At 38.0% G+C, this 12050-nt stretch overlaps 2 protein-coding genes across 5 annotated transcripts in view; one reads left to right on the top strand and one right to left on the bottom strand.

Moving 5' to 3' along the window:
• The window catches only part of LOC132180529 (uncharacterized), a 27877-nt gene extending 22009 nt beyond the window's left edge, over positions 1-5868 (top strand). For 2 of the 4 annotated variants that reach the window (XM_059593398.1, XM_059593399.1), the window contains exon 4: positions 5560-5868. Coding sequence is in view for 2 of the 4 variants with exons in the window: in XM_059593396.1 (XP_059449379.1) it covers positions 986-2256; positions 2332-2371 (1311 nt within the window). In the remaining 2 variants the exon portion in view is untranslated. Of the gene's footprint in view, positions 1-200; positions 292-782; positions 2257-2331; positions 2379-5559 lie in introns of those variants that run through there. The other 2 variants (XM_059593396.1, XM_059593397.1) reach the window with 2 other exon arrangements.
• A 5606-nt stretch (positions 5869-11474) lies between these two features.
• The window catches only part of LOC132182260 (leucine-rich repeat receptor-like protein kinase PXC2), a 1390-nt gene continuing 814 nt past the window's right edge, over positions 11475-12050 (bottom strand). The window contains exons 2-3 of the mRNA XM_059595445.1: positions 11834-11934; positions 11475-11579 (exon numbers count right to left, since the gene is read on the bottom strand). Coding sequence (XP_059451428.1) covers positions 11475-11579; positions 11834-11934 — 206 coding nt within the window. The remainder of the gene's footprint in view (positions 11580-11833; positions 11935-12050) is intronic.

The raw sequence follows: 12050 nt of genomic DNA, 5'->3' as shown, positions 1-12050 counted from the left end.
CACATTTTTTTAGTTTATTTTATTATTTTATTTTTTTAAATAATATTTTATTATTATATTATTAATGAGACACGTGGCGGATTGTAGACCCTTAGATACATTCAAGGACCAGGATTAGAGAAATGTTTGATGGGCAATTTGTTGCCCATTGCTGAGGATCCCGGTCCCCGTTAGACAGCCTTTAGAAAAAAAAAAAAAAAAAATCAGTAAATAAAATAAGAAAAGAAAGCAAGGAACGATGAAGGCTAAGGCGTGAAGAAAGAGCTGTAGGGACGGATTCGGGAGGTTCAGGTTCTTCAATTTTTTTTTCCTTTAGTAGTTCATGAGTCGTTCTAATTTTCTTCATTTCGAAATCATTGCGTTGATTTTGTTTATTTTCTCCTCTATTTGGTGCCAGATTTTTCATTCATGTTTTCTGGGTTCTTCATTTTTTATGGGTTCTTCATTTTTTGACTTTTGTAGTTCATGGGTTGATCTAATTTTCTCCTCATTTCGGAATCATTGTGGTGCTTTTGTTTATTTTCTCCTCTATTCGGTGCTGGATTTTTCATTTATTTTTAAGGCTTTTTTTTTTTTTTTTTTTTTTTGGGTTCTTCATTTTTTGACTTTTGTAGTTGGGGTCGTTCTAATTTGATCCAGCTTAAGCCAGATCCCTAATTTTCTCCTCATTTCGAAATCATTGGACGATTATTGCTCGAATGATTTGCTCTTCCAATTTTCTCCTACTCCAAAATCGGTACTACAATCTGAAGTTAACTTTTATTTTTATTCTTTTATTTCAGGTTCGACGTGTATCATTTTTAGGGCTTGGATTTCTTAAAAGAAATCCAAACCGTTAAATGCATTTTCTCCACTCCTTTTAAGGACCGGAGAGTATCCGGATCCCATCACCGCACGGTCCGCAACCGATTCCCGAACTCCCCTAACTCGAAAGAAACCCTAAATTATCTTCAGCAGCGCCGCTTCTTCCCAAGTCTCCATCTCCATGGACAGACACCTCGTCAGGGCGTGGCAGACTCCAAGATCATTATCAATTGATCTTTCATCAACTGATTATGTATCCCAAGAACCATATTATCGTCGTCGTAAGTGTTTATCTCCTCGTTCCTACAACATAATCTTCTGTGTGCCTAATTTCTATACGGATGACTATCATATGAACCATACGAAGTGGTATAGCATCAATATTCGTGAGGACGGTCCTTGCGAGGTCTACCCCAAGGGCAAAACGATCTCTTCGTTTTGGGAAGGCATGCTTAACGTGTACGATGGCTTTGCAGCCCTACGTTCCCACGTCTACGCTTTTGGTTGTGGGCCGACCCCCGTCTACGCTTTTGGTTCCTCTCTATCTGAAGTCTGCAAATTAGACCTTACCAGCCGTGGCCCCTACTCCTTAAAGCGTGTTTCTCCGATGATTTCTCCCAAATACAAACCGCTAAGTTTTGCTCTAGACGGGAAGATTTATTTTTTTTCTAGTCGCCTACAGCATACGTCGCCTACCGTCAAGTGGGGTGAGGTTTTTGATCCTGATTATGGAAAATGGGAAGCCTTACCGGATCCTCCATATGATTCGAGTTCTATAATCCTTTCTGCAGCTCTTGAGAATCCAAGCAGGATTCTTGTGGCTTTCCATGTTCCGAATACACGCTATTCTGCAATGTTTTATACATATAATGTGCAGCATCGATCTTGGGAAGTGCTTGCCCCTCCTGAGCGCAAGATACACTCTATGTTCCCTGTCGGGAGTTGTCAAAGGACGATAACTGCACATAATACTTTATACTGGACCACTTGGGTAGAGACCACTTGGGTAGAGGATGGGATGGAGGAGGAAGCATTCTTGATTGCCTATAATTTAGACTTGGATAAGTGGCTAGAAGGGAGTCTTAAGCATCTCGGAATTTCCAGTTCACCAGTTCCTTGTCTTGTGCATTTAGAGAACAAGAGGTTCTGCATCTTACAAACGGCTCGTCGTATGAAATCCGATGAAGATGAAGATGAAGATGAAGATGGAGATGGAGATGAAGATGAAGATGAAGATGAAGATGAAGATGAAGATAAAGAAGAAGATGAAGATGAAGACGAAGTATATACTGAAGTATTTACTCGTGTATATACTGATGCATATACTGATGTTCGCTGCATTGTAGTTGATATTTCTCACATGCCCGGGGAGAACAGATTGGACATATCGCTTGCTTGGGAAGAAAAATATAAAGTGGATAGCCCCTTTGGGTTAACAGATGCCTTTTTACGGTAAGCTTCTTGTTTTCCCATTGGTTGGAAATATTGAAAATCTGGCATGTCTGCTAATGGGTGTTAAACTTGCAGGTCTGAAATCAAGCAATCGGAACTGCGAGGAGAAGATTAAGGCCTAGGTATTCTCTATTAATTTCTTTCTTTTTGTGTTAGAACCGTTCTGGGTATGCATGAGCAAAAAATATTGATACATTTTGTGCATTATTTATTATAGTGTTATTTCTTGGGGCTCCCTTTTGAATGAATTATAACATATGGAAACGATTGTCTATCTATCTTGAAAGATATTGTCCTGAATAAAACTAATTAACATATCATTCTTCTGTATGCACGCGCAAGGTTTATTAGATTTCCCCCTTCCATGTAATTGTATAGGATTAGAAACACATGGTCAATTGAAGGAAAACTAATTCCAATAAGCCTTCTGCTAGAATTTTCCTTTGTTATCATTATCCATCTTTGTCTGATGAAATTTTAGGAACGACCTTAGCTATTTCCTTTTTTTCTTTTTTGACATTTTCTTCAAGTGAGGAGTAAAAAATCTCTAAATTAGAGGCTTTAGCTACAAGGAGGTCTCTAGATCTCAATTGCATGTAGGTAGAAATCTTTGTCAACAAAGCATGTAGCAGTACACTACATTTTTAACACCCCGGATTTTATTACCTTATTTAAAGGAATTATTTGATGATAAATATTATTTTAATATTCATATTAGGTAAGGATATTTATTCTTGAGGAATTTATGAATTTATATGAATATTATAGGAATGAATATTGATCGGAGATTATTAAATCATAAGGTTTGATTTTATTGGAGATGATATTCAGATTAATCATATTTGGAGATTTGATGATTTAATTAGACAGATTTGTTACCAAGAGTATTTATTTATATCAGAAGAATATTCAAGATTGAGGATTAATATGATGATTAGATTTGATCATATTAATTATTTATGTAGTTAGTGATCTGTGCACGTTTATTAGAGTTAGTAGGAGATCCTTATCTCCGACATACCCAAATTCACATGGCTTGTGAGTTTCCTTTTTATTATAATACTCATCCCACACTCATTATCTTTCGTTGACTTATTGACCAAATGCTTTGTTCTTTTTATTTCTTTATTTTAGTCCTTTCTTTGTTTCCCACGTACCCACCATCTCCACTTTCCACTTATTTGCATCTCCTTTTCCCCCACCCCTCTTGCCGACAGCCCACACTACCAAAGTTTGTCTATTATTCTTTATTTTCTTTTCGGCCACATCCCTACGTACAACAACTACTTCCACATCATTTCTATTCTTTATTTTATTTTCTTCTTTCCCCACATTGACAGCCACCACCTCAATACCACTCATTTTCCTTCCACAGCACTTATTTCCCTGCTTCATTATCTTTTCTTCACGTGCATAGCCCCAACTCATTCTCCCATTCATTTCTACTTTTAAATTGTTTATTTCTTATCTCTTCTCTCTCTCAATCACTCACTCCCTCTCACACGGCATTATTCCATTTGTTGTATTTTATTCTCTCACTCCCTCTTTTCCTCTCACTTATAATACTCAGCAGCTATTAGCTATTAAATAGAAAGAGCATGAGAGTAAGGAAGAGAGAGATTACGAGTTATTAATGGGGAGAATGTGAGATTGATGAAGAGATTGAGAAAGAGGCAGGGTGTGAGAGAGAGGCTGGTAAAGAGAAATCAGAGATGAAGAAGAAAGTTACTGATTGAAGAGAATAAGAGGTATAGAGAGAGACTTGTACAGTAAGAAAGAGAGCAGAAAGTGAAAGCCAGAATTTGAGAGATGGGACGAGCAGACAGTAAAGATGAGAGAGATTTGGTAGACTATGGTTTTACGGAATTATTTTAGTGGGTTCATACGAGGTAAAGTTACCCCCTTATATTTATGATTAATTGGTTAATTTCAGTTGGTGTTTATGTTAAATTGTTATTAATTCTGCGATGGTTAAACAGAATGGTAGATTTGTCAAGATGAGTAAATTGCAGTTTAAAGATTGCTCATAGCTGTAGCCTAGAGGTAAGGGGATATGATCATATTTATGATTTCTTACAAAAATAAATGTTATATTTTCTAATAATGATTAAAATGTTATCCTTTCTTTGATAAGCCCCTTTTATGCATCCAAAAACTATATTTTTTGGAAAAGGAATCAAATGTAAATGATCTTTATGAAAATGTTTCTACTATGATATGAAGATGATATTTTATAAAAATGTTATAAGTATGTTATGTTATTTAATAACATAAAATGAATGGAAATGAAGGAAAAGAAATGAATGAAAAGGAAAGGAAACAATTAAAGAATGATGAATGAAAGAATGAAAAAGAATGGAAAAGAATGAATGAATGTATGAATGTTTTAAGATACTTAATGGCCTATGAATGAATGAGCAATGGTACCAAAGCTTAAGGGGCGGAGGCAGCCATCTTGTATGGTCTGCCGGGAATGGTTCACTTGAGTGCACCATAGTTTATCGAGTGATGTGCATATCCTTGACGCGGTGACACATGTGGCCACATGCTGGAACCGGGATCCTAGTGATCGCCAACCCTTGCACACAGGGCATAAATGTGTGTTGGCCACAATGATATTGAAGTAATAATTAATGATGCATGAATGATGTGATGCTATTATTGATTGATGAAAACATTTTCCTAATATTGTTTAAGAGACATTGATGATGTATTTTTGGATCTAAATACTATTTCAAATTTAACTTACGGTATGATGTATCCACTTACTGAGTATTCGACTCACCCTTTTATATATTTTTGATGATTTCTAAAACAACCGAGATGAAGTCATGGATGACGCTATGGGTCAAGGAAACTAGAGACAGAAGCTACTCCTAGAAGAGAGGGAAAGAGTAAAGTTTAAGTCTTTATTAGATGAGTTGTAGTTATGGTTTTATGGAACTATGATAATATGGATAATGTTGTTTATAGAATTCTTATGACCTCAAGAGGAGATATGCATAATATCACCTTTGTACAGGAAGGGAGTGTTACAAATGGTATCAGAGCAAATGTTATAAAAATTCTGTAAACTCATAGGTTATGACAATAGGACTATTGGAAATTTTCTATACTATTGAAAGATAGAAGTGCGCTTTTTAGATACATGGAGGATTTTGGTTAGGATTATTGATTAGGATGTAAAGATCATGACGTATTTATGGGCTTAACGATGCTCTAACCATGCACTAGGACAAGCTTTATTTGATGTCCATATAAGAATGACTTTGTTGTTGGTGCTAATTTATGTTAAAATTGCAGGTGTAAACAGATTTAGTAGAAAAATCAAGCAACAAGGAAGTGCGTGGAGCAAGAGAGTTTCCTTTTTTTTTGGATGAGTGCAAAGAGGCTACGACAATAGGTTGCTTTATGTTCTTATTAAGCACTTTATTGAGAGATTGCTACACGGTCTAATGCTGCTAAAAAAATATGTTATTTTTTCTTCTTTTTGTGATTGTGAGATTGGGACAAGTGTTTAAACTTGTGACTATTTTCATTTTTAATGTTCTGTTTCCCCTGTATATGCACCATTGATCCAAACTCCAAAGGCTATGTTCTTTCCGGCTTCTACTGATAAGTGTGGTGGATTTGCCTTTAATCCTTGTTTGTTTTCTTTTGACAGTAGCTAGGTGTTTATGTTACGTGGCTAAAGAGATGTCTATTAGTTGAATAAGCATCTATGCAACTGTGGTCTCTAGGTCTAATTCAATAAATATAGAGAACATGGTTTTGAGTTCACCCATCTTTTTCTTTTAAATTAATGGTTTAAGCTTAATTAGCTCGTGAGAGGCTTTGATTTTTTAGGAGGCTGTTTTCTTTAAACAGGTCCACACCCTAACTTGAAACAAAACCTAATTCTCTTCAATGCCCAAATCTTTCCGTTCCTTCATCACAAATACTCCATCTCTATGGACAGACACCACATCGCGGCGTCGATGCCTACGTTGCACTCGTGGCAGACTCCAAAATCATTTTCAATTATCGTTTCATCAACTAATTATGTATCTCATCGTCATCAGATTTGTTTATCGAAGTGGTATACAAGCCCAAAAATGCAATTTGACGATCTTGAATCAAAGAAGATTGTTACCAATTAAGGTCTAGGATGATTGGTCTCTCAAACGATGTTTGAGTTTCCTAGTCTTATATTTGCATTTTGGATAGAACGAAAGGAATTTGTAAAAATCCTTAACTGGCACCCCCAACTTATTTTTTTGATAACCACTGATTACACAATGATGTACCAATATTATTGATAACCCACACCTTTCTTTGTCAAAAAACAAAGTTAATCCAGAGTTTCAGAATTTAAATTACAAAAACTAGGCAGCAAAGGATTAATGATGGGTTTAATAAAAACATGCACAAAAAATTAAAACAGAAAAAATGAAATCAACCACTCCGTTTTTAAAAGCTTAAAATCTTAAAATCCATGTTGGACCAATGAACCAATTAATTTTAGCATAACTTTTGATAGTGCAAGATTCCTACACAACTCAATCCATTGTATATTTTAGGACACTTGGTTTGAAAAGCCATCTGGGGGAGGGGCCGGGGACAATCCAACAAGCAACACCAGAAATGAAGGCCAGATTAGCCTTTTTAGTACAAATATATATACAAGGTACAGAAAATTATGGTAATTTAAGACGCAGCTACTCAAAAAACCTAACAAGGTGGGTGGTTTTGAAGATGACAAATCGTAGCACAAGCAAATTGTAAATACATAATATGATGAGGAAGAGCTAAATTAAGCTGATTGACGTCCAAACTACGATCCCTTAACGGGAAGCATTATTCCTTGCCGCCAGAGTACCTATCCAACAATTGACACCGCAGCTCCAACTGTCAAAAGGTACATACAACATGATTTAGAGGCAGGCATATGAACAAAAACAATAAGCTCAAAGAGCAATTAAACTCTAGCTTGATTGTCACAGCAAAAATGATCATCCATTAGAAACAAGAAGCCAACAGATTCAAGGACTTGCACAAACCCAAAAGATCAACATAACATACCCGAAAATACTATAAGTGAGTGGTTTATAAGTCTGTATTGCTTGCGGCTTCTCCCAGCTTCAGTTTTAGCCTTAGGAATTCTCAAATGAGGGTGTTCTGCAGCACTTACAATCCTACAAAATATATTATTGAGATTGCCCGACTTCCTACTGATAGGTATGGGATCCACTATTCCCATGTCCTGACAAACCTACGAAAGCAAAATTGCATTGATAATATGCAAGGCAGTGTAGGGCCAAAGGGACGACGCTATTATCAATTTATCATACAATATAACAAATACAATTAACAAAATACTGCAAACAATTAAAGGTCACAGCTCAGCTTACAACAATATTACTCAAATAATCATCACCATCATAGTTACCATCACTAACATGAAGCAAAAGATAAACAGCCCATAATTTAAGTACATGTATTTTCATAGTTATGCACAAAACCATATTAACATATCTAAATATTTAGATATCATTTTTCAACCAAACCCATAGAATGCCTGAAATAGGTAAAATGTTGAATTTAGGCCGCCTTGTCCAAGTTTTGGAACTTCACCATTTAGCAAACTTGTCTGACCAATTCTTTCCTGCCAAATTACTAGAAAAATAAGGAGGTAGATTTCACTAGTGAACAGATTCTGGAATGCACTTTCTGCATATGGACTGTAATTTTAGGCGATCTTGTCTATATATAGTCGTATATGTCATGTAAACCTTTGTAATACTTCTGTTCCAAATCCAAAACTCGGAAAAAAATTTGTCCATGCATCCGATTAGTTATATTTTTAAGTGAAATGGCTCTTCAAAACCCACTTTTATCTAGTTTAGCTAACACCTCATCACGGCGTGGCAGACACCAAGATCATTTTCAATTAATGTTTCATCAACTGATTATCAAGAAACATATTATCGTCGTCGTAAGTGTTTATCTCCTCGTTCCTACAACATAGTCTTCTGTGTGCCTAATTTTTATACAGATGACTATGGTATGAACCATACGAAGTGGTATAGCATCAATATTCGTCCGGACGGTCCTTGCGAGGTCTACCCCAAGGGCAAAACAATATCTTCGTTTTGGGACGGCAAACTTCACGTGTTCGATGGCTTTGCAGCCCTACGTTCCCACGTCTACGCTACACTTTTGGTGGGCTGACGATTCCAACCTCTCTATCTGACATATACAAATTAGACCTTACCGGCCGTGGCCCTTACTCCTTCAAGCCCGTTTCTTCGATGATTTTGCCTGCAGTATACGTCGCCTACCGTCAAGTGGGGTGAGGTTTTTGATCCCGATAATGAAAAATGGGAAGCCTTACCAGATCTTCCATACGATTCGAGTTCTATAATCCTTTCTACAGCTCTTGAGAATCCAAGTAGGATTCTTGTGGCTTTCCATGCTCCAAATACACGCTATTCTGCAATGTTTTATACATATAATGTGTAGCATCGATCTTGGGAAATGCTTGCCCCTCCAAGATACACTATTTGTTCCCTGTCAGGTGTTATCAAAGGACGATAACTGCACATAATACTTTATACTAGGCCACTTGGGTAGAGTATGGGATGGAGGAGGAAACATTCTTGATTGCCTATAATTTAGACTTGGATAAGTGGCTAGAAGGGAGTCTTAAGCATCTCGGAATCTCCAGTGAGCCAGTTCCTTGTCTTGTGCATTTAGAGAACAAGAGGTTCTGCATCTTACAAACGGCTCGTCGTCTTCATCGTCTTTCATCCAATGAAGATGAAGACAAAGGATATACTGATGTTCGCTGCGTTGTAGTTGATATTTCTCACATGCCCAGGGAGAACAGATTGGACATAAACCCTAAACTAAATAAAAGTGAATTTTGAAAAGCCATTTTACATAAAAATATAGCTCCTCCATTGAAAATGCTCTAACCATTTAATTATTTATTCCATAACGCCCCACATCACTACCCCACACCCGATTCCTGAGCTCCCCTAACTCCAAAGAACCCTAAATTATCTTCAGCAGTGCCGCTTCTTCCCAAGTCTCCATCTCCATGGACGGACACCTCATCGCGGCGTGGCAGACTCCAAGATCATTTTCAATTAATGTTTCATCAACTGATTATCAAGAAACATATTATCGTCGTCGTAACTATTTATCTCCTAGTTCCTACAACATAGTCTTCTGTGTGCCTAATTTTTATACGGATGACTATGGTATGAACCATACGAAGTGGTATAGCATCAATATTCGTCCGGACGGTCCTTGTGAGGTCTACCCCAAGGGCAAAACGATCTCTTCGTTTTGGGACGGCAAACTTCACGTGTTCGATGGCTTTGTAACCCTACGTTCCCACGTCTACGCTACGCTTTTGGTGGGCTGATGATTCCAACCTCTCTATCTGACGTATGCAAATTAGACCGTACCGGCCGTGGCCCTTACTCCTTCAAGCCTGTTTCTTCGATGATTTCTCCCAAATACAAATCGCTAAGTTGTGCTCTAGACGGGAAGATTTATTTTTTTCTAGTTGCCTAGAGTATACGTCGCCTACCGTCAAGTGGGGTGAGGTTTTTGATCCCGATAATGAAAAATGGGAAGCCTTACCTGATCTTCCATACGATTCGAGTTCTATAATCCTTTATGCAGCTCTTAAGAATTCAAGCAGGATTCTTGTGGCTTTCCATGCTCCAAATACACGCTATTTTGCAATGTTTTATACATATAATGTGCGGCATCGATCTTGGGAAATGCTTGCCCCTCCAAGATATACTCTTTGTTCCCAGTCGGGTGTTGTCAAAGGACGATAACTGCACGTAATACTTTATACTGGGCCACTTGGGTAGAGATCACTTGGGTAGAGTATGGGATGGAGGAGGAAGCATTCTTGATTGCCTATAATTTAGACTTGGATAAGTGGCTAGAAGGGAGTCTTAAGCATCTCGGAATTTCTAGTGAGCCAGTTCCTTGTCTTGTGCATTTAGAGAACAAGAGGTTCTGCGTCTTACAAACGGCTCGTTGTCTTCATCATCTTTCATCCAATGAAGATGAAGACGAAGGATATACTGATGTTCGCTGCGTTCTAGTTGATATTTCTCACATGCCCGGGGAGAACAAATTGGACATAAACCCTAAACTAAATAAAAGTGAATTTTGAAAATCCATTTTACATAAAAATATAGCTCCTCCATTGAAAATGCTCTAACCATTTAATTATTTATTCCATAACGCCCCACATCACTGCCCCGCACCCGATTCCTGAGCTCCCCTAACTCCAAAGAATCCTAAATTATCTTCAGCAGCACCGCTTCTTCACAAGTCTCCATCTCCATGGATGGACACCTCATCGCAGCGTGGCAGACTCCAAGATCATTTTCAATTAATGTTTCATCAACAGATTATCAAGAAACATATTATCGTCGTCGTAACTGTTTATCTCCTCGTTCCAACAACATAGTCTTCTGTGTGCCTAATTTTTATACGGATGACTATGGTATGAACCATACGAAGTGGTATAGCATCAATATTCGACATGACGGTCCATCCGAGGTCTACCCCAAGGGCAAAACGATCTCTTCGTTTTGGGACGGCAAACTTCACGTGTTCGATGGCTTTGCAGCCCTATGTTCCCACGTCTAAGCTACGCTTTTGGTGGGCTGACAATTCCAACCTCTCTATCAGATGTCTGCAAATTAGACCTTACCGGCCGTGGCCCTTACTCCTTCAAGCCTGCTTCTTCGATGATTTCTCCCAAATACAAACCGCTAAGTTGTGCTCTAGACGGGAAGATTTATTTTTTTTCTAGTTGCCTAAAGTATACGTCGCCTACCGTCATGTGGGGTGAGGTTTTTGATCCCGATAATGAAAAATGGGAAGCCCTACCGAATCTTCCATACGATTCAAGTTCTATAATCCTTTCTCCAGTTCTTGAGAATCCCAGCAGGATCCTTGTAGCTTTCCATGCTCCGAATACACGCTATTCTGCAATGTTTTATACATATAATGTGCAGGATCGATCTTGGGAAATGCTTGCCCCTCCAAGATACACTCTTTGTTCCCAGTCGGGTGTTGTCAAAGGACGATAACTCCACATAATACTTTATACTGGGCCACTTGGGTAGAGTATGGGATGGAGGAGGAAGTATTCTTGATTGCCTATAATTTAGACTTTGATAAGTGGCTAGAAGGGAGTCTTAAACATCTCGGAATTTCCAGTTAGCCAGTTCCTTGTCTTGTGCATTTAGAGAACAAGAGGTTCTGCATCTTACAAACGGCTCATCGTCTTCATCGTCTTTCATCTAATGAAGATGAAGACGAAGGATATACTGATGTTCGCTGCGTTGTAGTTGATATTTCTCACATGCCCAGGGAGAACAGATTGGACATAAACCTTAAATTAAATAAAAATGAATTTTGAGAAGCCATTTTACATAAAATATAGTTCCTCCATTGAAAATGCTCTAACCATTTAATTATTTATTCCATAATGCCCCACATCACTGCCCTGCACCCGATTCCTGAGCTCCCCTAACTCCAAAGAACCATAAATTACCTTCAGCAGCGCCGCTTCTTCCCAAGTCTCCATCTCCATGGACGAACACCTCATTGCGGCGTGGCAGACTCCAAGATCATTTTCAATTAATGTTTCATCAACTGATTATCATGAAACATATTATCGTCGTCGTAAGTGTTTATCTCCTCGTTCCTATAACATAGTCTTCTGTGTGCCTAATTTTTATACGGATGACTATGGTATGAACCATTCGAAG

This window comes from Corylus avellana, chromosome ca5 (assembly GCF_901000735.1).
Source record: "Corylus avellana chromosome ca5, CavTom2PMs-1.0".
Lineage (NCBI taxonomy): Eukaryota > Viridiplantae > Streptophyta > Magnoliopsida > Fagales > Betulaceae > Corylus > Corylus avellana.
The sequence above is the reverse complement of the archived record's forward strand: the minus strand, read 5'-3'. Positions and strand labels throughout refer to the sequence as shown.